Genomic DNA, 26838 nt, shown 5'->3' on the forward strand with positions numbered 1-26838 from the left:
TTCAACCATTTTTTTTTTTATTGATAAACAGGTATACATTATTAAAAGCCTCACACTGAAGCCGAACACACGTCCACCCCAGACAACAGATGTGCAAATGAGTATGCAACACGACCTCTGGACACTCGTCGTGTCTGGCCCCCCTTGGGCCTGTCCCTCTGGTGGTGACATGGCCCCCCTCCCATGGCTCACACGTGTGTGCAGAGACTCGGTCCATTTCCGAGACATCCCACAGCTCTGCTCGCCGGGCAGCAGCTGTGTCTCAGGTAGGTCCCCCTGTGGATCTGCATCAGCAGTGGCAGAAGCCCTGATTAGGACAGGATATGGATTAATTAAAAACAGAAACAAAATGGTTCACAGATGAACGGAATGGCATCAAAGCCAGGAAGGAAACACCAACTCTTCTCAGTGCGCAGGCAGGCTGGAAGGAGAGCCTCGGACTCTGTCACGGATCGCTTCCTCAGGAGTCCCACAGAACAGGTACGGGCCGGGCAAGTTTAAGGCGAGTCCCCAGGAGGGGAGCTGTTTGCTTTCTGAGATCATTTTAAGCTCTGCACCGGACATCTTGTTTTATCACTTGTGACGTGGGGAGATAAACAAACATAAAGGATACAAAAAATAAAGCTGTTGCCATCCTGAATACTCTCTGCAAGTGAGTAAGGCTCAGAGTCCAGGGGCTCTGCCTTGGGGTCCCCTCACGTTCTCAGCGATGCCCAGAGGCCGACATCTCTCTCTGCAAGTGGCTGTGGCCTGGCCCTCCCTCCTCCACACCCACCACCACCACCAAGCTACACAAAATATGAGGCCACCGTGAGCCTTTGCTGTTCTCTCACTGAAGTGCCGTCTCTACACTGCTGATTTGGCTGAACAAAAAAAATGCCAGTTCCAAAGCCCTCACACGCTCAAGATCTTTAAAATAAAGTTATAATAGGAGGGCAACGAAGGACCACACAGGAGTGATTGTTCTTTGGATCAAGATATTCTCCAAAATGCAATACATTCATAGTAAGCCCCACAGGACGAGGGTCCCATGGCAGCTCTCCCCTCTTCCCTGAAACGTTGGTTTCTAAAAAACAGCTCGTTGGCTACACGCAACTATCACCTGTTACGTCACCTAAACACTGCCTAAGCACACACACACACGCACGCACACATACACGCATAGACATACACACAGACACACACACACACACACACACACGCAGACTTGCTGAAAGGGTCAAAGCACGCCTCTTCCAGGGCAGTAGGAGTGTACCTAAAGCCACCTTCACTGTTCAGTGCACAGACCTTTTGCAAATTCAGTGCAAAGTGTCAGAGCTAATTGAGACCAAAATGTTTTTCTATGTAAACGCCTCTTCTTGATCAAGGGAGTGTACTAATGAACCCCAGGGTCAACAGGAACGCCCTGAAACCATTGGCTGGACAATTCTTATTCACTGGATTTACTTTTTCTTTTTCTTCATGATTGAAAAAAAGCAGCTTAGTACACAGGATTTTAATAACCCATGTAATATCCCACACAACTTTAGAAAATGCAAAGTGTCCTTAACAAAAATCCTAACTGTGCAGGAAGATAATGACATTTGGCTTCTTTATGTGGCCACATACCTCTCGTCAGTTGTACAGGCGAAAACTGGCCAGAGCATCATCCTGTCACTGGTTTGGAAAATCTGCAATCTGTGACTATAAATATATAAAACTCTGCTTGCTGCAAGCAACTGGTCTGTATATGTTCCATCTGCCCTATTGGTCACAGGTGAGCTGCTGATACCCTTTCAGACCCAAAATAAATAACTTAAAGTCTGTTGACAAGTCCCGGCACGAGGAGGCCTCAGACAGAAAACTCTGGGCCTCCTTTCTTGGGTCTGGTCTGCAGCTGCCCAAACCGGAAGCCAACAAAAGGGTTCATCCAGAGGAGTGAGGGGGGCCCCCCAAAGACAGACCGCATCCCCTCCCATCGCAGCCTCCGCTCCCACGTTGGCTTCTCACTCTTCAGCCTCTCGATCTCCTAGAAGCAGAAAGGAACGCATATGGGCAGCAGCCCCAGTTAGAACCCCCAACACACGCAGGTTAGGCCTCAGGATCACACTGGAGGTGCCACCACCAAAGTTGGGAATCCGGTTTCATTTGACAGCCAGATGCTCAGGTGACATGTGGGCCCTCAGTGGTCAGCAAAGCAGACTCTCCTTGCTGTGCCAGCCCCAAGGCCCCCCGAGGACATGCAGGATGCAGGCTGCAGCCAACAGCTAGCAGCACACAGCCCAGGCAGCCCCAGGAATGGCAGGAAGGAGCCAGTCCTCTGGGTCAGGCCCTCACCCTTTTGTTCATTTGTTACAAGTATTTATCAGGTGCACAATTCTAGACCTATAGTTCAAAGGCATGAAGGCAATCCATTTGTTGCACTTCACCTACCTGCTCTGGTGGGGCTGGGTCTCCCAGAAACTGGGGAATTTGCCTGGCTTTATCTGCCTGGATCTATTGACTCTCATATCAAAGTGATCCCTGAATCTGCATCTCGCATAAAGATAGGAATGACAAACACAGAGAACCCTCCGAGACCTAACCAAGACTGCCCTATCAATCTCCTGAGTTAATACACCCGCGCCTATGGGGGCCCCAGGACCACCCACTTACTGAAGCCAAAAGTTAAGCGAGTGCACCAGAGAAGAAAGCATACCGTTTCATCGTTGCATATGGAGTGGATCTGAGTGCCAAACATAACTGCAGTGAAAGTGAAAAACAGAAGGCTCTCAAGGCACAGGAAGATCAACAGGATTACAGTCACGGGAGGGGAGAAGTCACTGCATTCTGCGAACAAGAGAACGCAGGCTGTGAGTGGGCACCAGAGCAGGACAAAGCACAGGATGGTGCGGCGTTCAGCTCAGAAGAATCCTCGTGGTACCAGCCCTGGAGCCAGCCTCAGTGTACTTGTGCTGGCTTGTAAATGGGCACATTCACTGTTCACCGTGGGGTGGAGGCAGTCACCCCACCCGGGTGCAAATCCACTCCCCCATCTCTTGGTCAGCAGTTTCCATAGCACCCGAGATTTCTGTGAAAGCTGTACCTGTGTGTTGAACCATGCACTGGCCTTCAAGGGAAGCTAGGAGAGGACACCCCCTTGCTCGGCCACTGCCCACAGGACCCTGGGAGGTACGTCTGGCCCATCCCCAGTCCTGTCCAGGGAGGAGCAGCTGGGGCCCACCCCACTGCACCTGCCACGGTTCACTCCGATCCAGTAACACAAGGACCACACTGAACAATTCCCAGCTAGCTAACCAGAAGACAAATGTGATGTTTGGTGGAAGGAGATGAATTTCCAGGTAGTCCTGAACTCTGCGGAACTGCTTAGCAGGAACTGTTACGTGATGAAGGAAGGGGTACGTATATGTGGCTTTGACACACTAGCCAAACTGTGGACCTGAAACCCATATTCTTCACTAAAGGGATTTAGGAATTGACTGGGAAATCGGTTCATTCAGCTCTTCCCATCCTTCCCATTCATCCCAGCATGAATTTGTGGGAAGGGGACACACAATGTGACTCACCAGTCCACTGCCCTCGGACACAGGAAACGAACTGGAGTCCACAGAGGATCAGAGCATGGACTGAGGACAGAGCTATGTACATCTGGAACAAGAGAGAAGCTGATCAGCAATCGGGGAGCAATCGCATATTTCTAGGAGCAAAGGCCACATTCACATGTTTACTTTACCATTTCATTCATCAGCAAATTACTGGGAGGAATCCATCAGGACAGCTGACAGCTGCCACCCGAGATCATCCTACACTAAGGAGCACAATCTCACAGAAAACGCAGCAGGGAAGGGAGTCCTAACACATTTCAACAAGACCCTATTAGCAACTGTGACTCAAGGTATCTGAGGGAGAACGAGATGCATAAAACACCTAAAATAGTCACATAAGCAACATACATTTCTTGCTTCCTGCCAAGGACCGCACAGAATAATAATTTCAATCTTAGAGAAAAGGTTGGAGAGAGAGAGGTCTGATGTTAGAATAAATTCACCTGCTCCAGGCAAGATTATAGTTAAAGAATTTAAAACTCAATATAAGTCACCATACAACTACTTTTACTCACAGTGAAGAGCACAAAAAATCTCTGATTCTTTTCTCCTACACAATTGTTCACCCACGGGCAGTGATGATCCATTTTCCGAATACATCTTTTGCAAATACTGCAAAGGAGAAACTTGGTTTTTAGTATTCGATGCTATGAAATACACAACCCCAGGTCACACATCCATACACAGAATTCAGTGCTGGCAAGAGGCCTCAAGAAAGGGTTCCTATCCTAGGGAGGGGGCTGTGTACCTGCAGCGGTGGGCACCAGGCTGCCCTAGGGAGGGGGCTGTGTACCTAGAACGGGGGGCACTAGGCTGCCCTATGGAGGAAACTGTATACCTGCAGCGGGGTGGGCAACAGGGCTCCTCTAGGGAGGGGACTGTGTACCTACAGTGGGGGGGCACCAGACTGCCCTAGGGAGGAGGCTGTGTACCTAAGTGGGGGGCACCAGGCTGCTCTAGGGAGGGGGCTGTGTACCTGCAGTGGTGGGCACGCTCAGGCTTGATACAGCAGCACTTTGGGCACTTGTAGATGACTTCTCCAGGCTTCAGCTGCAAACTCTCCATGTACTCTTTAGTAGCATTCCCTTTGGGTACCGCCCCCTGCAGTTTAGTAAGAATGTGTGTTGGTTGGAAAGAAAGATTAAAAAAAAAAAATCGATAAACCAGGATCAATCTTAGATTTTTACATGGTAAAATAACTTGTAATGCTGTTGCTGCCACTTAAAGTACATTAATATGAAAAAAAGGAGTGCCTGGGTGGCTCAGCTAGTGAAGTGTCTGTCTCTTCATCTCAGCTCAGGGCTTGATCTCCATGTCATTAGTTCAAGCCCCACACTGGGTTCTATGCTGGGCATGGACCCTACTTAAAAACCAAAAATGAAAAATAAATATCTAACTCGAGCAGGATTAGAAGTTTTACTTTCCATGAAAAATAGCACATGTATTCAAACGAACAAAAAATACATTTTTATCTTTCATAAACTGGCAAGTCACCTGAGTTCTTTCTAGCTTCATGCAGGACACACCACAGGCGAGGTTTGTTTGTCGAGCCACTCCAACTCAAGGGCAGCTGATTGTCCCTGCAGGGTGCCAATGTGTTCTATGGACACCACTCCCCTGTCACCGCATTCTAGGGCAGGGCTTTGTGATAAATGTGGGCCACATAGCTTTCCTATCAGCTACAGAAGAGCAACACTGAACCAAATGATAACATGAAGAAGGACTTTATCTCATGTTTGCAAAGTTGTGCTATACATCTTTGTCTGCTGTCCTCATCAAGAGCACTCGTGCACACATACCTGGACAGCAAGGCCCTGAGCCCCTGACATGATACGGTTGGGTGGTGGGGCGACCCCGGGAGTAGCAGTGTCAGGGGTGGCAACAGTGCATTTGTTGGTGCCCTCCATGCTGGCCCAGGTGAAGAAATATGTGTTCAGGTAACGCCCACTGATGGCAGGAGTCGTTCAGAGAGCCGTCCGTGCAGAAGCCAGGGGCAGGCAAGGCCTGCACAGCAGGCAAGGAGGGCCTTGTTCTTTGGGCAGTGGAACTACTCAGTGAACACATCTGTGGGATGTGACTCCAGGAGTCATGGCGGGACACACTGGGAAAGATGACCCAGTAGAGTGGAGTTTCTAAACATGATAAGGTGGGAATAAGGTCTCCTCTCCCGTTGGTTAACACCAAGGAGCCTGCACTTCGAGCAAAAATGCACATGGGGAAGAGCAGCCCAGAGCTGCAAAGGGCATGCAAGCCTGAGGAGACCCAAGGTGGGAGCGAACAGTGGTGGGGACAGCGAAGGACTCCTCAAAGCCCAGATGCCCAGGCTGGCATGAGGGCCAGAGATCTGAACCTGTGGGTTGAGGGCCAATATCCATGCCCGGCAAAGCTCAGCAGCAAGTGTGCTGGGCCTGGAGACTGAGGAGTCTCCAAGGCCCCTGGCAAATCAGACCTAAAGCCCCGTGAACCAGCAGGAGGCCAGACCTCCACCAGGCACCCAGCGACGTGAGGACAGGAGGGGCTGCTTCCAGCCCACCCCGCCACCACAGTGTACTTCCCTCCACCATCCTAGCATGGCGAAGCTGTTCCGCTCAAGATCCTAGCGTTTCCTAACACTCCAGTCATCTCCTTGAAAAGTTAAGGGTTTAAAATGTTTGGGCTTTGAAAATTTAAACCAGAATGTTAGGTAAAGCATTTTACTTAATTTACATACCACATTTGAAGTCTTTAATCAAGTTTCTTCCTCCACTGATCCAGGAGTCTTTTTTTTTTTTTTTTGATCCAGGAGTCTTAAAGATATAATGGTTTTATAAGTCCTGTAATGTTGTATACACTCCTGGTGGGAGTTCAACGTTATGTGTTTCCATAACAGGAGGAAACGGACCAGATTTCAAAACTCCATGCACCTTAATTTTTATGAGACACAAATGTTCTCTTCTTCCACAGTAAAAAAAAAATGTGATCAGCTACAATACCCTTCTAGAAAGCAGGACAGCCCAACATCTGTACTCCTTCAGAAATGTGGATTTGGCACTTAATGATTCCAATTAGATCTGTTCTGTGGGGCCACTCTTCCTTACTGAGGGCAGGGAGAGATGGACACCTAAAGGACAGGAAACTCCAGGAGCCAGTCCTCCTCTTCCATTGGTCTGCCCTGACAACAACCTCTACAGCCCAATCTCAGTCTGTCAGGGGCCGAGTGCATTCTTGCCCTTGAGCTCCTCGGGCTCCACAGTTTTATTTACACTGACTCCAGTGGTGTCTGTAGCCTGCCAGTAGTCCTAATATGTGGCACGGCTGAAACAGTGACATCAAATGGACAAGGGACTGAAATGGGACAATTCTCCAAAGAAGACACACAAATGGCCAATAAGCTCATGAAAAGATGTTCAACATCATTAGTCATTAAGGAAACGCAAATCAAAACCACAGTGAGGTACCACTTCATGCCCATCAGAGTTGCAATTGTCTGAAAGATGAACAATGGCATGAGGATGTGGACAAGTTATATCCCTCACATGCTGCTAGTGGGAACATATTTTCTGCCATGGAAAATAGTTTGGAAGTTCTTCCAACAGTTAAACAGTTACCACGTAATCCAGCAATTCCACTCCTAAGTATCTACCCAAGGGAAATGACACATACACCTACAAAAAGCACTTACACATGAATGTTCATGGCAGCATTATCTGTAACAGCCATAAAGTGGAAGCAACCCAAATATCCATCCACGGATAACAAAAACCTATAAACAAAATGTGGCATATCCGTACAATGGAACATCATTTTGCCATGAAAAGGAACAAAGTTCTGGTAAGTGCTACAACATGGATGAACCCTGAAAATCTCATGCTGAGTTTAAGAAACCAGATATAAAAAGCCCCATCTGATATGATTCCATTTAGATGAACTATCCAGAACAGAAACGTCCATAGACAGAAGGTGGGATGGCGGTTGTCAAGGGCTGGGGGAAGAGGGGACTGGGCAGTGATAGCTAAGGGGTGCAGGGCTTCCTTCCCAGCTGATGAAAATGTCCTAAAATTGACAGTGGTGGAGGATACACAACCCTGAATACATAAAATCCACGTAACTGTACACTTTAGAAGCTTAAGTTCATGGTATATCAATTATATTTGAATTCAAACACTGATATCCAAGACCCCAGACTCCTCCTCCACCTTGGAACTCCCTCCCTCCTGACATTGTGTCCAGCCTTCTCTTTATAGTGACCCAGCAAGGAGAATGAATGTGCCCAGAAGGACAGGCGCGGTGCCATGCACGTACCTTCTCCCCATCATCTCTTGGGGCTTCCTCTAAATGCTGAGACCTTTCCCCGCAGGAGGAGGGGGGCTGGGATAGGAGTTGAACTGCAGGGGTTAGGAGAAGGGTTTCACTCCCAGAGGGAGGCTCTGCTGCATAAAAGGAAATGGGGAGAAAGCCCCTGAAGAGTCTCTGAGGGGAGATCCAATTGGGCTATGGTCAGAGATTCCACAATCTTTGTGCAGCAAGGCTCCAAAGCCAGGGGGCAGACCTTGCATCTGACAGGCAGACCTGTCCCACGGTGCTGCTCCTAGCTGCCCACCGGCCGGGTCTACAATACTGTCCTCTGCCCAAGACCCCCACCAGGCAAGGGACAGGGTGAACAGTGTAGGAAAAGCCCCTGAGATATGAACTCAGCAAAAGTCAAATAAATGTGCATATAAACCACATTTTATAGACCACTGTTTTAGTGCTGTGGAAGGAAGCTTTCTTCAAATGACACTCCACAGGGACGACTAGCACCTGGCAGTGCATGCTTGTCCCATGGCTCGGACAGCAGGAACCTCTCCCCTGGGCAGGCGGCTGCCCACCCACTCAACAGCCCTCGGCATCTCCTCCAGGCTCTGGTGCAAGCCTAGAATCTGCAGTCTGGATCTGGAAGGGAATCCTGGTTGAGCTGTAAGGGTCTGCACCACTTCACCTACCCACAGGAGGTCTCGAATAAAGAACCTCAGATAAAGAACCTTAAACCCAACATAGAGGTTCTAAATCCAGTGGCCTTCAAGACATCAGGGACCTAGGGCAGTTCACTGTGTTTGGTCTGGGCCCTTGTTATTCTCAGGGAAACTGCTCCCCAAAGGAGCCCAATACACGGCCTCTGTTTTGTCGACAACACACCTGAGTCAGCTCTTTTCCTGTGCGTGGAGCCTGCCCTCTGCGGTACAGTCCCAACCCACCCCTGCTGGAGCCAGTACAGTCATCAGGGAGCTCTTCCTCTGCTGCTACACCAGCCGGACCTTGACCCTCTAGCAGCTAGAAGGAGGTATTGGCCTCAGACTTTAGCTGATACAGAACAATTAGATAACTGTAAACCGAAAGAACTTAGAGATAATATCTAAGATTTAGCCCAAAAAAGTTAAAGTAGTTGTTGACAGTCAAAAGACAACTGAAAAGATTAGCTGAGTGGTGAAATCTAGAACCCAGATCTCTTAGCCATCAGTCTGTTCTTTAAAGGAACACAGTATTTAAACCAGGAGGGATTTTAGAAATCTAGTTACAATCTTTCCATTTGCACAAACGACCCCTTTTCCGTTCCTGCACTGTGACATCATTTGTGTTTGAGAGATGTTTATTCTCCAGTTAAGATGTGAAAAATGCGGGGCACCTGGCTGGCTCAGTCAGTTACACGTCTGACTCTTGGTTTGGGTCAGCTCCTGAGCTTAGGGTCATGAGACTGAGCCCTGCTCAGGCTTCACACTCAGCAGGGAGTCTGCTTGAGACTTTCTCCCAATGCTTCTCCGCCCCCCCCCCCACCGTGTGTGCATGGGTCCGCGTGTGTGCGCTTTCTCTCTCATAAATAAATAAATCTTAAAAAAAAATGTGAAAAATGTGGGCTGCTTGGCTGGCTCAGTCAATGGAGCAATGATTCAATCTTGGGGTCAGAGTTTGAGCCGCATATTGGGCATAGAAATTATTTTTTAAATTTTTTTTTAAATTTTTATTTATTTATGATAGTCACACACACACACACACACACAGAGAGAGAGAGAGAGAGGCAGAGGGAGAAGCAGGCTCCATGCACCGGGAGCCTGACGTGGGATTCGATCCCGGGTCTCCAGGATCGCGCCCTGGGCCAAAGGCAGGCGCCAAACCGCTGCGCCACCCAGGGATCCCAGAAATTACTTTAAATAAATAAATAAACTTAAAAAAAAAAAGACATGAAAAATGCCCCAAGCCTGTACCCAGGAATTAATAAGGAGCAGGAGGCCCTTCGCCAGAGTCTATGGTGCCACACAAGAGGGGATACAGGGCAAGAGTGAGTACTCACAGGGTCGGTGAGCATGGTTCTCAGGTGGGACGATAGGGCCAGCACCGCCAGGCAGTTAAAAAGGACTCCGTTGACCACAGAGTACCAGAAGTCTTTGGAAGGCAGCAGCATGACGAACGTCACCACAAAGTCCGCATAGACGACCAGGAGCCACGTCATGACGGCGCAGATCATGCCACAGCCATCACGGATGAACCAGACCCTATCTGCCATGTCAGCCTCCGAGGACGAGGAGGACGAAGAGTCGTAACTGTCATTTTCAGCCAGGAGAGGATGATGTTCGACATCCCGCAGCCGGTGTCCTGATGACGGCATGATTTCCTCGGCACACCCTAGAGAGGAAATGGACAGAGCCGATGAGGCTCGGGGGTCACACACGCTTGCTCATGTGCCACCTAAAATATGATGAGTTCCTCTGCGCTTGGCTGTCCCAAGAAGACTGTCTAGACACACACAGCAGAGAAGAATACATCAATTAGATCAGAACTTTAAAATCTTCCACCTTGGTGTCTAGTTGACAGCCTAGAACACAACCAGCCCCACCGTGTGGGTGATACCTAGACACATGCATGCTGCCACCTAGAGCCAGCCACAGAGGAGCAAAACAGTGGAAGGAACAGGTCAGATACAGGTTGCCATCCTCACCACCAAGCCTGTGCTGCCACATGTGTGCAGAGCCCCGCCCCCCAAGCCCCACACCATCCTCCGCTGGCACGTGGACCCAGAGCTCCAAGAACCTGCCCGTGGTTTCCCCCCCCGCCCCCCCCACCCCGTGCCCGGGCTATAGTGCCAAGGCCAGGGCCGAGGCTTGTGGTGCGCTTGCCCTGGACTCTCCACTGTTTCTGGAATGCCGTTCTCTCTGCTTTCATCTCTCAGAAGTTTTCTTCACTTGCTAATCCATTTGTTCAGGCCTCCTTGTGAGACCTTTCCCATATTTCCTACAGCATCCGATATCTAGAGCACTCGGGGACTGAAGGAACTCACAAGAAACTCTTCCTGGACCGGTTTTGACTGCTGCTTTCATGCATGCCCTTCTGTCACCAGCGTGCGACCTTAAAGTAGCTGGATACTTGTGATAAACACATAGAGAGGGGTCCGTTCACCTGGCTTTGAGGGGTTCATACCAGGGACAGAGGAACACCAACAGCATTGATCAAATGGCCCGGGTGGTTCCTCGGCACCAGAGCTTAGGCAAGCGCCCTGGGGCTGCCACCAGCCTGCCACCACACTGTCTCTGTGGCCTGGGCGCAGCTTCTTTTCCCTCACAGACCAGCGGAGCAGTGATGACAACAACGGCGCGCGAGCCTGCTGACAGAGGTCACATGGCCAAACCACCGCAGAATTCCCCCTCGATGCACAGATATTCACCAGGAGACACCTGAAATAGTTTCCCCGCTGTCAGTAATGGAACCCTGCTCTTAGGTCTGACAAAAATAGCCTGAAGGTTTTTTAAGTGAAATAGAAGAAGAGAAAAGAGAAAAGCCACACAGACAGGTCACAGCCAGCCATCTGGCCGCACCTGCTGCCTCCTCGGCCAGCACTGCCACCGCGCCATTGTCCTCCCGGCCACGGAAACCCTATGCGCCCCCTAATGCCTGAACTTCCTCCCTCCCCAGCCAGCCATCCTGAAAGGTTTTTCTTCCTCTGAGGAGTCTTTCGGAACACCAGACACGACTCCCTGAAGAGGACGGTGGACACTGGTTCTGCCCACACTGTCGGCCCAGCCCCATCCTGTCAGGGGCAGAGACGGTGACTGGAAGTCTCTTCCTTCCCTGGAACTCCCAGGCCCTGCTCATCAGTGCTGCCTGCCATGTACAGACCCCTTTCTACCTCAAGAGAGTCCTCCGTGTCTCAACTCCTGACTCACAAGGAGGCTCTGGTCTTCTGTCCCCCCACCCCCATCCCTGTTGGTGTGTGCACACTGCTGGGCCCCAGCAAGTGCGTGTTTATCATCAGGCAGACCCAACACCAAGAAGCTGGTCCCCTTCTCAGGTTCAAGTCGTTTCCTGGTCATTTCCACAGGAGAGTCTCAGTGAATCCTAACTATACATCATCGAGCACGTAAGCTGAAAAATCCCTCAATCAGAATTCGTTCTGCTTTATGGCTACTCAAGTGGGACAGTGCCCCTGACGAGTGGGCACCTGCTTGCTGAGCAAGACAAGACACCACAGGCTAGCTTTGTGCCAGAGCATGTCTATGCAGTCTAAGTTCCATCCAGAAAGCACGCACAGTGAACAAACACCGAACCAGTTCAGCCCGGCCTTCCCGAGGGAGACAGAGGTAAGAACTCCCCCAGAGAGCAGGGTGCAGCCCTGCAGCAGCCCGCCCCTACCCGGGCTTCAGATGGCAGGTCTATTCCTGAGGGAAGAGAAGCCACGAAGACGCCAACCCTGGGCGTGGTAGGAGATTCCCAGACCAGCTGACGAGGATGTCGATGCATAATGTTTGTGTGCGTGACAGCCAAATTTATAAAATCCACCAGAAGGCACAGGGAAAATAATCTGATACCTGAAAGTCCCTTTATTTTCAGAAACACAATCAATGAACACAGCAGGGTACGGCGGCTAAGTTCAGCTGTCTGGAGTCCACCCCGGGCATTCGCACATGTGCGTATCTCGTGAACATGGCAGGAAGGGCGGGGAGGAAGTGAAGCTGCAGCCCCTTCACACAGAACCAGTTTGCGAATGAGCAGGTGGCATGGGGGCTTGCAACACGCTACTCAGGGTAGCAGTCGCTGGGGTAAGGGTGCGTCTGAACGCTCAGTGCCCACTGCCGTCGAGCCCCTTCTCCCCAGCACCGTTTCTTTTTCTTTTTTTTTTTTTTTTAAGATTTTATTTATTTATTCATGAGAGACACAGAGAGAGAGAGAGAGGCAGAGACACAGGCAGAGGGAGAAGCAGGCTCCACGCAGGGAGCCCGACGTGGGACTTGATTCTGGGTCTCCAGGATCACACCCCGGGCTGCAGGCGGCGCTAAACCGCTGCGCCACCGGGGCTGCCCCCCAACACCACTTCTGAGAGGAAATCCAGAGGCACCACGCAGCAACCCACAGGCAAGCAGATGGCATGTCGGCACATTTTGACTTTAATGGCTGGTTTTATGGGATTCCATCTACACTCCCAAACCTAAGCTTAGTTTATGCTCACGTTTGAGAAAGCCCTGTTTCCCAGAACATGGCAAGCAGCACAGGAGAGCTTCATGACTTAAGGGGACGACCATCTGTCTGTCCACTGTCACTCGGCACTCACCTAATCTTCTACTACCTGCTGATAACTTACAACTTCACGGAATCCCCTACCAGAGGCACGTCTACCTTCAGGACAGGTAGTGAGCAAATCAAGGTCAGCAGGTAAGAAGACTGACTTTCTGTACCTCCCATGCTGCCCTTTCAAGGAACATAGTCGGTGTCCGAGGCAGAAAGGAAGCGGTGACGAGGCACCTCCACAGAGTCACTCCCTTACCTCACAAACGATCTCTAAACATTACTTGAACATCTTGCGCCTTTTCTTCAGGATCTTAAGGTGCATAGTGTCCTATGTGACAGGATCTGAAAGATAACAAGATCCAATTAGAAAAGTGACTTATTTTGTGACAAAAGTATGTAACATTTCGTAGGATAGGATTAATTTGGGGAGATATATAACCAACATAACATTTTACACGGGAAGTTGTTATTCAGAACTACCCTTAACTAGGAAGGAAATCATCAGTCCATGTTTTCATTACGAGTAAACTATGAAATTATTGCCAATCCTGAAAATGAAGTAATATACATCTGTTCATTTCACCCTCCTGCTATCTGAGCCCTGGCATTAAATACAAGTCTAGAAGCCAAAATCTCTTGGAAAGATTCCCCAGGGACCATCCACACCAAACCAGACTAGCCTGTATTTCAAAAGTCAACAAGTGTTTTAGCAGCCACAGCAAGACTTCCAGAGAAAACAGGAGAGGTGAGAGGTGCTGGACGGGACACCTTTGCCAGCTACGGGAGGGAGCAAGTTACAGAAAGGTCAGCAGACACCTGAAGGAGGCCATATACTGAAGGAAGAAAGTCCCAGTTCTCACTTCCCTGCTGGCTCCCGTTCACTGGCAGGTGAGTGACCAGATGTGGCCTCTCCAGAAGCACTTATCTGGTCTGAAGAGAAAAGGCCTAAGATGGGGGGTGGGGACCTCCCAAATAACTAGTCTTTATTTTCAGCACAAATCTTTTCATGAGTTTTCTTAAGCTGTCCATTGATGTCTAGTGTGACTGAAATACAACTGACATGCACCATTGTGTGTGTTCAAGGTATACTGTAGAATGCTCTGACGGACATATAGGTCAGACTTTTGGAAGAAAGCTAAGTGAGGTCTCATGAGAGACAGAGCCCCAGAAAGGGGAAAAAGGAATTCAGAACAGGCAAAATGCAGAGTGAAACCTTAAGAAATAAGACATCCTATCTGTGCAACAAAAGAGGAACATTCTGAGAACTTCCTAGTTACTTAAAAATTAGAATGACAGAATTTTAAAATTTCAGAAAAATACAGGATTCGATGAGAGAGTGAGGAACTTTCCCATAAGAAGAATTAAGTGACAAAGAGAGAGACCTTGGGAGAGAGCCCAAGATAAAACCAGCTGGCCCAGCGCCTCAGCAGCAGGCCTTCCTGCTGAGAGTCTTGCTTCCCTCCTGGCCACGGGCTCCATGTGCCTGTCCCCTCTGTCTTTACGCTGCTGCTTTCCAACAGATTCTTTCTCTGTTAAGGCAAACCCTTTGTTAGTGTCTCAACAGATTCTTTCTCTGTTAAGGCAAACCCTTTGTTAGTGTCTATGTTCTGAAACCAAGACCCTTGACGAAGACAGCAGGAGGCTGGTATGGGAGAAGGGAAGAGGGGCCGGGGTCAGGGGGTGGCCAGGGAGCTTGCCCTAGGCTCTGCCACCAGCCTGACTCTCCAGAGCAGAGCGGAGGCTGCTCACTGTCCGGTCTCAAGTTTGCTGTGCTTCCGCGGGGGCCAGCTTTGACACCTCCTCTGCCCACCATCTGCTACAAGATTCACCAGGAGCTGCTTCTCCCCTAGCACAGACCCCATAACCACCCTTCTACCACCACCCGAGAGCCAGTGTTCCCTAGCACCTTCCAGCTCTGAGCTTCTGAACTTCAGAGGAACAAACATGGACATAATATGTTGCCGAAACTAATAGAGGTGGCTTTTTTTTTTTTTTAAAGGTTTTATTTATTTGAGAGAAAGAGAGTGAGTGCAGGAACAGGAGGAGGGGCAGAAGGAGAGGGAGGCTCCCAGCTTACCTGACTGAACCACCCAGGTGCCCCCAGAGGTGACTTTTTAAACACAGTATTTACATACAGTAACTTTGTTCATGGAATATCTATGCAATAGCCAACAGTTTTAAATACCTAATAATATTTTGAACTGTTTCCAAATAAGCTTATGGTTAACGTTTTAAAATAAAACTGGCTTTGCAAAATACAAGACTGCTCATCACAGACCTCAGGTTTATAGAAGAATCTCTACAATGAGACCAAATCCCAATTACTTTTATACATTTTAAAAAGTAACCAATACAGCAACCACTTTGAAAAATGGCCTGGCACCTTCTCAAAGTTGAATACCTACCCTATGAGTCAACAACTCCACCTGTACGTATCTACCCAGAAGAAATTAATAAAAACACCAAACATGTAAAAAACTGTCCACAGTAACTTTATTCACAATACTCCCAAACTAGAGACAACCCAAGCATCCACTGCCAGGACATGCACAAATAAACTATGGCATACTCATACAAGGGCACACTTCAGCAAAAAAAAGGGAAAAAATTAATGAGATGTGTGATCTCACAGATATATCGCAAAAATATGATACCATCTCTATGGCACCTGAAACCAGGCAAGAGTAGTTTATTCTGAAAGAAATCAAGACAGGGGTTTGAGCACATGAAGCATAAGTGAGAAGAGCCCAAGGTAACTTTCTGAGGTGATGAAATGCCCTACATCCTGATAGGGCCATCAGGGCCCTTGGCACACATATCCGTCAAAACAAAAGTCAACGAGCTGTTTAAAAAAAACCCCAATCAACACTACATTTAAAATTGTATATTTCACTGTACGTTAATTACACATTAATAAAAAAAATGAACAGAAGAATAATAACCAGCACAGGTATAGGTGCCAGGTGAGAAAAGTGAAACAGAAGCCAAATGCTAGCCAGACACTTCCCCCTCAGAAACGGTGCTCAGGGCCATGACGTGTCTTACTTCTGTCTGTATCTTCAGACAAGATTCTTAACTTCTTCCCTCACTTTCTCCTTGGCTGTAAACAGAAAATGGATTTGCAAATACAAACTGAAAACAAATAAGCAAAGATATCAGTATTTTTTGGTGATCGATCACTCTAAAAAAAGAATCAAGAGGGGCACCTGGCTGGCTCAGTCAGTTCAGCATGGAACTTGTGATCTCAGGGTTGTGAGTTTGAGCCCCAGGGTAGGTGTAGAGATTACTTAAAAATAAAATATTAAAAAAAAAGGAATCAAGATACAATTATTTTCACTACTCCAATAAGAAAAGAATGCCTACCCTAGAGTCTGATATTCATGTTTATATGAAAATGCTGTTTAGGGATCCCTGGGTGGCGCAGCGGTTTGGCGCCTGCCTTTGGCCCGGGGCGCGATCCTGGAGACCCGGGATCGAATCCCACGTCGGGCTCCCGGTGCATGGAGCCTGCTTCTCCCTCTGCCTATGTCTCTGCCTCTCTCTCTCTCTCTCTGTGTGTGTGACTATCATAAATAAATAAAAAAAAAAAAAAAAGAAAATGCTGTTTAAACTCATTACGGCTTTACTATTCATACACCCACTGATGACCTATAAAAAGCAAGAATAAGCGACTCTGCTTCAGGCACAGAAGCAGCATATGAAGCAAACACAAGCCATGAGAGATCTACTTAATTCAAACAAGGAGAGGGGGTACCTCCAAGCACGATCCTCTCTATACCAGGCCCCAGGCAGGAGCTTTAGCCCACAGGAGCTCACAAACCAGCAGAGGTGGGAATCAGGCCGGTAAATAATGTGCTAAGTGTTATCCCCAAATTAGGAGTGAAGTGTGATGAGGGAGAAAGAGGACAACAGCTAATTCTGTCTGGAGGAGCCAGAGAAAGCGTCAATAAAGAAGCCAGCATGGTGGGCCCTGGGAGCAGACAAGGTACAGACAGGAGGAGAGAACAGTATGAGGCAGCCCACGTGGGAGCAGGAACAGGAGGGCTAAGGGGCCTCAAGCTCAGGGTAAAGGAGGATGGGGAAGGACAGGAGGGGAAGGGCAGACTGGGGCACTCACAAAGTGCTCGAAATGCCCAGCTGGGGAGTCTGGAAGTCTGCAGTTGTTCTGCTTGGTATGCTTGGTATAGGAGACACCAGAACTTTGGTAAATAGAGGTTTCAAAAAATAACAGGTGAGACCAAGGATGGAAAGAGGAAGCCAGGCAACTAGGAAGCCATTGCCACCTCCCAGAAGAGAGAAGGCACAGCCAGGGCCAAGAGAGGGGTGGGGGCCTGCAGGGGATGGACAGCCAGTCACCAGTCACGGGAAGAAAAAGCACAGCAAGGGCCAAGGGTAAGGCCTCGTGGGGGCACAGAGAGGGAAGTGAAAGGGACCCGGAGTGTGTCGGCCCCACCTACTTCTCCTGGAACAAGGGAGCCACAAGACTGGGGGAGAGACTCCAGCACAGAAGGACAGGCAAGGGTGAAACAGACCTGACCACACCTGGGGCCACAGAAGTGTGGGCTGGAGCTCTGAAAGGTGTCCAAAAAGCCAGCAAGGGAGCCACAGGGGCCTGAGAGCAGGAAGGCTGGAGCAGTCAGCCACACCAAAGCAGGTGCCAGGAGAGGCTCATCAGGGACCTTCCTTAGCAGGTTTGGGCAAGGGCCACGAGCTGGGAAGACCAGGTGGGGAGAAAATGAAAAGAAGCACCCTAAGTCCCGGACACATGCAGCTAGAAGGAAAAGTCGAGGGAATTTTGCTTCTTAGCTTCCACTCTCATGTATTATTTCACGGGATGCTTCAACAGCGATCCTGAATAACATGAGGGTTGGGGCGTCCCCCCAACCCCAAACACCTGGAAATCCATGGGTAACTTTTGACTCCCCCTAAATTTAACTCCTAACAGCCTGCTGTTCACCTGAAGCCTTATGGTAACATAAACCACCAATGAATACAATTTTTGTATATATTCTCATGACAAAGTAAGCAACAGGAATGAAAGTGTTAAGAAAATCTTAAGACGAAACACATTGACAGTACCGTACTATATTTATTAAAACAAATTCAAGTATGAGTAGCTGCACAGTCACACCCATGTTGTTCAAGGGTCACTGTACTTGGGTCTCCCCGTTTGCACATTTGCCACCCTGGACCCACTGGGTTAAAGTCCCCTCCCCTCCCGAGTCCCTGGGTCTCCATACAAATCCCACCATACCTCATCTTGGTCTGACCATGGCTAGCTTTTAAAAACTGAGGACAGACCCAAAAGTGATGTAATGGAAAGAGAACGAAGAATATATGTAAAGTTAAGCCAATTAAGCCAGTGGTCTAAGAAAACATAAGTTAAGACGCCTTGCCACGCTTGCTCCTGTTTTGTTTTTTTTTTAATCCTGTACTTACTTGAACTTTTCCTGCAACTACAAAGATAATTTAAGCTCACTGCAGTTTTCTGTTTTTAAAGAATGAGAGTCCAAGTGTGCAGATGCAGGAAGGAGGATGAGCCTTCTTCCTGAGACAGAGGAAGCAGCAGTGGGGTGGGAGAGGGGGGGATCTACATTTGAACCATGGAGACACACTGAAGCTAAAGCCATCCACACTCCATAACACCATCCACACTCCATAACACCGTTTTCTCAGCAAGGGGTAGGGAGTGGGTTGGGGCCATTTCAAGTGCAGGAAGCACGGGGGATTGGAGCAGGGAGGCTGTGGGGAGGACAACCAAGGAAGCAGTAGGCCCATGCAGCACGGCAGACCCCAGTTTCTAACAATGTGATGGGAGTGGCTTGCCCTGCTATCCAGAAGCCTGGCTCACCACCCAAAGGCTTAACGAAGTTAGGGAGTAGCCAAGATGATATGAGAGAAAACCAGGGTATCAAAGGCAAGTCCTGAGCTGAAATGATTCACGGTGGAGTACAGGGTGAAGGGGAGAAGCCTGACAAGCCAGGTGACCGGTAAGTCCAAGGTGACTGGAAAGTCCAAGGAACTGGAAATCCTAGTGAGACTAGGAACCCGGTGTGGAGAAAGTGACAAAGTAGCCAGATCAGCCAAAGCAGAGCAGCTTTAAGAACTCAACAGCATTAAGAGGCACCACTCAGGGTAACAGGTAAGACTGTGCATGTGACAGAACAGACAGGCCTTGACCTGGAAGGGGAGGGAAGGAGAAGGTCTGGCACGCCTGCCCAGGGGCATCAACTTTCAGCCTCCAAGCTAAGTGAGTGCCCCAATGGGAAGACTGGAGACAGTGGAGTCCTAGCTGAACTTACTGGAAGAATGGAGCATTCAGATATCTGCTACAGTGTATTTATGGCAATTATGTTCTCAAATGTTCTTTCCATCAATTTGCAATCATGAAAGATTTAGCTTGTGCTTTCAAACCCTACCAATAATGTATGCCATATGAAACCACTATCTTCTCTAATTATTAAATCTACAGAACAGAATATTAACCTTTCAAGAAAAAAACCAACAGAATATTAAATTAAATCCAAGTCTCAATAACATGCTGGCACATTACCCATACTGTGAATGGTAAACTTAAGGTTTATAGAAAAGTTTTCTACACTAAGATATAGAACCTCTAGGCCTTGGACACTGCAGATCAAAGGATGGTGAAAGGAGGAACGTATCCATGAGGGGCCATGTGACTCAGAAAGGAGTCAATCTCATGAATGGGGGGAGCAGTGCTAGGTCTTCCTTCTTTCCCACTGGCCACACTTTGGTCTCTTACTGGGTCCTCCTCTTTGTAAACACCTATGTGTTGGCAGTGGCCAGGCTCAGCCCTGGGTTTCCCCTTTATCTACATGCTCTCTCTCTCAATGATTTTATAGGTTCTCAGGTCCATGGACGCTGCTAAAAACACATATATCCAGGAAGTTCCCAAACTAACCATGGGTCACTGAGTATATCCAGCTGGCTCAACAACCCCCTCTGCCCACCAAACCCTTACAACCTTCACAGCTCCATGGGGGCATCTCCAACTAGTTGTTAGGGTCAAAACACAGGAGTCACCCTTCATTGAATTCTTTCCCCACCTTCCCACATTGAACCCTTCAGCAAGTTCTGTGAGTGCTACCTCCAAAACCAACCCCAATCTGACTCGGTTTCTGCTCTCACTGCTTCCCTCACCCCACAATCCACCCCCATTCAGCCTTGAGTAAGTTTTCACAGATAATAGGTCACATTCTTCCCTTACTTAAAACCACCACTTAAAACCACTGAGTCCCTCTGCAGTTAGAATAAAATCCAAAGGCCTCCCTGTGGAGGCCCTACCCAACCCAGAGTGTGTTGACCTCACTTCTTACCCTCCCCACCTCACTGGCTGTCTCCTTACTGTCTCATCACCTCCACACAGTGTTCCCTGCAATGCCCCGGCACACTCCCAGGACACTCCACACCCATCTGTGGAATGAATGCAAGAATTGGGGAGTGTGCCTGAGAAAGCCCACAGGAACATGACAGGGATTGAGTGGGATCTGGCACGGGAAGTGAAGTCAGAAGTCTGGGAGCCTTGGGGAAAAGCAATTGGGGAGAAATATGGAAAGGTTAAGAGGAGAGAGGGGGAAGGGGAAGAGAAACTCACTTTCAAAGGTTTTCTGGGGGAGTCTCCATTTTTGGGGTGTCACCCTGAGTGTGCAGGCTTGATGAGATGGTCTCAAGGGCACACTCACCCATATGCCAGATGCACGCTCACCATTATTCCTGTACTAGAGCTACAGCCTAATTCTGAAAGTCAAATGGAGCAGCTCTTTTAAAAACCCCAAGAAGGTATATGAACCCTGAGGAATTCTAAATCTAGAAGTAAAAAGAACACCAGAATTCCAAATCTCTCTAGGTGTCCTGTCCCAGGGAATAGCTGAACCTCAATCAGGTGGATGAATCTCAGCCTCTTTCCAGAAGTTCCTAAATATGGTTTCCTTGTTTAAAATGAAATGAACTTTTATAACATTGGACTCAACCCAATCTGAAACACTATGAACACCTGACATGTACTAATATAGCGAGCTGACAGGTGCAAATTAATGACCATGTAAGACATTATAAAGGGAAAAGAAAAGAATGGCCAATTACTACCCATCTCCTAGGCGCCTGGAGCTTTATACACATCATTACATTGAAGCTGGCTACTATCCTAAAAGCAAGGCGCTAGTACCAGCTTGTTTTAGAGAGGAGTAGATGAAACCTTAGAGCTATAGTAACTTGCCCAAGCCCACAGCCAATAAAGGGTGGAAGAGGACTGACTTGACTCCAAACCCCATGTCCTTCCACTAAAATACACTGCCTCCTAGAGCAGTTGGTTTTAGAAAATGCATTCTGTAATGAATAAATTGAATTAAGGAATATGGAACTCTGAGAATTCAAAACATTTCAACAAAGAAATGATATTGTAAAAGCCTGTCTCGAGAGACAATGGAATCTTCTCTATCCTGACAGCTCCCTGCTTACGAAGTGCTGCAAATAAAATGCACCCTCTCCTAGAACACAGAACCTAGACATGCACCCTCTCCAAAGCACCAGCTAACCAGGGGGCTAGTGCTGAGTGCACTCCTCATGCAACCAGGATTCATTAAGTACCTTTTACCCTCTAAACACACAGCCCCTCACCCCTTCCTACATACTCTTGAGGATACCCCTTGCTTAGAGCTCTGCCCCTTCCCTTCTCACCTTTCCCACAACCAAGTTTAGGCCCCCTCATCTCTGGTGGGTACCTCTGCAGAACCCTAATATCAAAGCATCCAGGTCCAACAACACTCTGTGTAGCCGTAGGATTTACAGCCAAAATCAGTGCGGGTCACAAAGGCAGTCTGGTCCCAAATCTATAAGCCCTGTCCGTGGCATTCAAGGCCTCATGGCATCTGGTTCCCCTACTTTGTTGGGCTCAGTGCTTGCACTCTCTTCCACATGGTGCTCATGATGATCCCCTCGCCATGCCCTTTCACCCCTTGGTGCTAGGCTCTTGCTCTTCCACTCCACATAGATGACTCTCACCCTCTGCCCAAATTATTCATTATCAAGCACTTACCAAGCCCCCACTACGTAGAAGCCACTGTAGGAAAACATAAGTGTCTTAAAAACTGTAAGATGCTATACCAATATATAGCATTATCTTGGGCCCATATGGGTCCGGATTTTATGAGACAATTGGGTCCTTTTTTTAAAAAAAAAAAAAAGGTTTTTATTTGGGGCACCTTGGATAGCTCAGTGGTTGAGCATCTGTCTTTGGCTCAGGTCGTGATCCCAGGGTCCTGGGATTGAGTTCCACATCAGGCTCCCCGCAGAGAACCTGCTTCTCCCTCTACCTATGTCTCTACCTCTCTCTGTGTGTCTCTCATGAATAAATAAATGAAATCCTCTAAAAAAAAAAAAAAAGATTTGAGAGAGAGAGAACACGAGTTAAAGGAGGTAAAGAGGGAAAGGGAGTGAGAATCTTGAGCAGACTCCCCCAGAGCTCAGAGCCTGATGTAGGGCTGAATCCCAAGACCCTGATATCATGACCTGAGCCAAAACCGAGTCAGACACTTAACAGACTGAACCACCCAGTAGCAGTAATGTGAGCTATGATTAGCAAGACAAGAACATGTTTGTAGACAGAAGCAAAGAAGTTAGTGAATGGGAAGAAATAATCAGAGAGGCAAAAGTGAGAGGAAATGCCTAAACGCTGGGCAGGGCAGGGCAAAGAACAGACACAGAGCTCACGGGAAGATGGGATTCCCTCTTTCTCAGAAGCAGAGGAAAGAAAAAGACTGATTGATACTGAGAGAGAATTTTAGCTAGAAAAGACTCAAAGTTGAGAGAACTCTCCCATTGGCCTCCGTGGCCTCCATGTTCTAGAAGGTAGTCATTCGTCAGGGGTAAAACAAAGGAGTGTATTTTTGAAGTAGAAAGGGACCATGAAAGAAGGAAGGACGTGTGTAATAAAAAATATAGCCTTGCTCAAAAGGAAGTTTGGCCTTTGGCCTTGGCTGACAATCTGATTCAGGGTGGGAGCTGGCCACACCAGAAAGAGCAACAATGTGACTCAGAGTGTGGCTTTGGGTCACACAGTATCACCACAATCAATGAATCAATTACACTTCCAAAACAGAACCCCAGGAACGACTCTGAACACCGAGGCTCAGATGAGTTAACCTGGTTAGCCACACGCCATGTGCATTGTCCCCTATCAACGTTAGGAATGTAACGTTATGAATCCACAGAGAGAGGTCAACAGAAGCTTCACTTTCGCTCCTTCCTCAGACTCTGTGTTAGAAGCCTCTTCACTTGGCTGATTTTAATCTTTATCCTTTACCTGTAATAAACCACAACTGTGAGCAGAACAGCAGTCAGTCAGTTCTGTGACCTTCTAAATAATAATCAAACCTCAGGGTGGTTTTGAGAACCCCAAAAATTGCAGCTGATGACAGAAGTGAGAGTAATCCTGCATGACTGTTCCCTCTAGGGAGCTGTCACGCTGGTCTAAACACTTCTCAGATGTTACCCCTGAAGGGTCACCACAGCAAGTTGTCAATATGGACCCTGGACCCTGGCTTTGGGGCCAAAAGGGAGTGAGATAAGTGTTTAGACTTTACATTCTGCTCTAGTGTTTGGCTTCTTTTTATACAAAATAAGCTGTATTGTTCATAAAATAGTTAAATATTAAATACAAAAATTAAACTTTATTTTTAAGAAACAATCCCAAAAAGCTGCTTTAAGAAAACTATCTTGTAGGATGCCCAACATGGAGTGGAGCATGGCAGCTCTCAAATCATCAGGAAAACTACTTCTCAATTCATCCCAAACATTAAGTTCACATGTAAACTTATTTCTAGTTCCATTTTTCTAATTACCGAAAACTGTGTTACTTATACCACTAAAGAGGCCCAAGCGAGCAGATAACAGTTTCAGTAGGCATGTACCAGCCTACTCTGTACTTCTGCCTGAATCAAGACTGTTCTTACATAAAGTTCCTTTTAGTACACCCTCTTGCTGAGAGAGCCATTCTGTTCATACTAATGCTTGTCCTTTCTAGAAGAGGATTTCTGCTTTTCCAGCGGACTGATTAGCACAGCTGTAATCTGAGGCAGGATCTGAGCCATTAATAGCAGAATACTTCACTCGCTTTATCCCCTTTGCTTTGAGCTAAAATATCTACATAAAAAGTTCCCACGGTCGTTTAAAGAATTCTTTAGGAAACTACCTTTCATATAGTCTTGTTCTCCACCCTTTCTCAACTCAAAAAATCAACGTGAACCCACCAGTCTAACTCCCCAAATTACACAACCCAAATAACTTCAGTAACTCGAACTCTTCTAATTTTCCAGAATGTTTAAGCAATGCAATTTAATACTTCATTCCATCCCACTTTTTTTTTTTTTCAAATATCCCAAGAGCCTTTCATGGTAACCAAGTTCTGACTCCCTGACAAGCAAATTTTGACAAGGTGACTTTTTTTTTTTTAAAGGGGGCTTTTAGGTAAGTACAAATTGTTAAATAATGCCAAAAAGATTGAACTCACCATCTGTGCGGTGAAGAGTTTAGGGAGAAATAATGATTTCTAGACCATCTGAGACAGGAAGAGTAAAATAAATATATATGTGCAGTGAGTACATGGGCTTCACAGACTCACTGCACAAATGGTCAGTAGAGAAAGCTACAAGGCAGCTACCTCAACAGTTCTTACACTCCTATTTAACTACCATTATAAACTTTGTTTATTGTTGTCATTGTTTGTTTGTTTAGGTTTTATCTATTTATTTGATAGAGACAGCACACAAGCAGGAGTGGCAACCAGAGAAAAGAGGAGAAAGCAGGAACTCTGCTGAGCAGGGAGCCCAACGCAGGTGGATCCCAGGGCCCCGGGGGTCATGACCTGAGCTGAGCCAAGGCAGACACTTAACCCACTGAGCCACCCAGGCGCCCCATAAACTGGCTGTTTATGAGCTAATAAAGTTTGTCCACCGCAGCAAAGAGACTTGGTTCCAGCAGCAATGACTCCTCGGGAGAGATGAACCTTGACTGCAGCAGGAAGAGGCGCAGACCTTGCCCCGAAGGCTGACCTGATTGTCCCAGATGCCCTGTCGGGCAACAACCGCAAAACCCGCCCCCCCCCCCCCCGGCCCCAAACACCCAAACACCACTGACGGAGAAAGTGAAAACAACCAGGCAGATGGGCCAGGAATCCGAGAATGAGGAAAACTTTTTAAGAGGAAGGGAAGGAGCCACAGGCGATGCTCAAGAACGCCCGTCGTAAACCAGGCCTATAAATCGCTCCTTACAGCCCTCGGGGGTTGACCGCACTCTCTCCTTCGGGCCTGACAGCAGCCCCGTTACCAGTCACCGGAGGGGAGACCGCGGCTCGGAGAGTGGGTGTCATGCCCAAGGTCAGGCAAGACCCGGGGGCTGCAACTCGGGCGGGATCCCGAGATCCCCGAAGGCGGGGCGGGAGGCACCAGGAAGGGAAGCCAGGCGCGGGCACAGGGCGGGCAGAGGTGCCCCCGAGGAGCCCGGGAAGGTCGCAGGGGCGCGGCGGGCGGGGGCGACGGCGCAGGGCGGCCGGGGCCCCGCGCGGCCGGGAGTCGGGGGCGAGAGCAGCCCGCCCGCCCCGCCTGGCCCCCGCCCGGCCCCCGCCCCCGGCCAGCACGCCCCGGCCCGGCCCGCCGCACTCACCCGAGGCCCGGGCGGGGTCGCCCGGCGCTGCGGCTCCTCCCGGCCTGCGGCGGCGGCGACTGCAGAGGCCGAGGCAGGGACGCATCATGCGGCCGCGCTCATGGCCGGGCCGGAGCGGGCCCCGCGGCTCGGTTCGGGGGGTCCCGCCGGGCCGGTCGGAGGGAGGCGGCCGCCAAGCGCACACACGAGGGCGCGGAGCCCAGCCTGGGGAGCCGGGCGGCGCGACCCCCGGAAGTGAACCTCCCGGAGGTCAGCGGCGCCGCGCTTGCGCAGTTCCGGCCGCGCCGCCGCCGGCCGCGGAGGGGGCGCCCGCGGACCTGGGAGAGGCCTGCGCAGCCAGGGTCCTTGCGGAGCCGAGTCTCACAGGCTGCTACTTCCTGGCCAGAGGCAGCGCTTAGTCAAAAGCTCCTGCCGCCAAAATAAAGGGGTCCGTCCGCCCTGGAGTCTGGAGGAGAAAGGACGGGGGCTACGGGGCGCCGCGTGGGCCAAGCCGCGCCGCCCGCCGCCGCCGCCGCCGCCGCCGCCGCCGCCGCGAGCGCACCTGCCCCGGAGCCCGCGGCCGCGTCTCCCCGCCAGCTCGGGGTGTGGCTCGGGCCATGTGCGGAGCCAGAGCTCGGAAATGGGGAACTGGGGAAGCGGGAGTGCAAACCATGGAGCCAGAAGGCACGTGGGGGAAAGGGGAAGCGCGCGGGGCCGAGGACTCCTGGGGTGCGCCGCGACTCGGCTCCCCGCCCGGGGTGACCGCGGTTCCTTCCCGGTGCTACATCCTCGGGGCTTCGAAGGTTAGACTCGTGCTGTTTATTTCTTTGGCTTTCCTATCCTATTCGGGGCAGTTTTCGCAGGGCTGGGAGGTAGGTGCTTAGTGTTTGTTGTTCAGCTGGTAAGTACTGGCTGATTGTCAGAGTAACCAAAGCCGTAATCACAGCCAAGGGGTCCCCCAGACTCACCGCCTGCAGGCCGCCTTCTCCCGTCTACCGTCCTTGCTTCCAGGAACCCCGACCCCAGCTCAGCTCTGCACCCGAGGGGTGCAAGCCGACTTCTCCCCATCTACCGTCCTTGCTTC

General features: G+C 49.2%; 1 protein-coding gene across 1 annotated transcript; it reads right to left on the reverse strand.

The window, feature by feature from the left end:
* On the reverse strand, positions 1–25998 carry ZDHHC7 (zinc finger DHHC-type palmitoyltransferase 7). The gene is made up of 8 exons (XM_055306530.1): positions 25776–25998; positions 13351–13436; positions 9889–10220; positions 4561–4685; positions 4100–4196; positions 3546–3627; positions 2678–2808; positions 1–2008 (listed from the first exon to the last, which is right to left on the reverse strand). Exons 3-8 carry the CDS (start codon positions 10201–10203, stop codon positions 1832–1834), a joined length of 927 nt encoding a protein of 308 aa, XP_055162505.1. The 5' UTR covers positions 10204–10220; positions 13351–13436; positions 25776–25998; the 3' UTR covers positions 1–1831.
* Between the last annotated feature and the right edge of the window lie 840 nt (positions 25999–26838).

This window comes from Nyctereutes procyonoides, unplaced genomic scaffold, assembly GCF_905146905.1.
Source record: "Nyctereutes procyonoides isolate TBG_1078 unplaced genomic scaffold, NYPRO_anot_genome, whole genome shotgun sequence".
NCBI lineage: Eukaryota > Metazoa > Chordata > Mammalia > Carnivora > Canidae > Nyctereutes > Nyctereutes procyonoides.

What these genes read in the sequence shown, in the direction of transcription:
- ZDHHC7 (XM_055306530.1), bottom strand. Translation starts at nt 10,203, where the DNA reads ATGCCGTCATCAGGACACCGGCTGCGGGATGTCGAACATCATCCTCTC. An exon ending in TGTCCGAGGGCAGTGGACTG is followed by an intron (nt 2,809 to 3,545) that starts GTGAGTCACATT and finishes TCTTGTTCGCAG; the next exon opens with AATGCAGTGACTTCTCCCCT. An exon ending in CCATATGCAACGATGAAACG is followed by an intron (nt 2,009 to 2,677) that starts GTATGCTTTCTT and finishes TTCTGCTTCTAG; the next exon opens with GAGATCGAGAGGCTGAAGAG.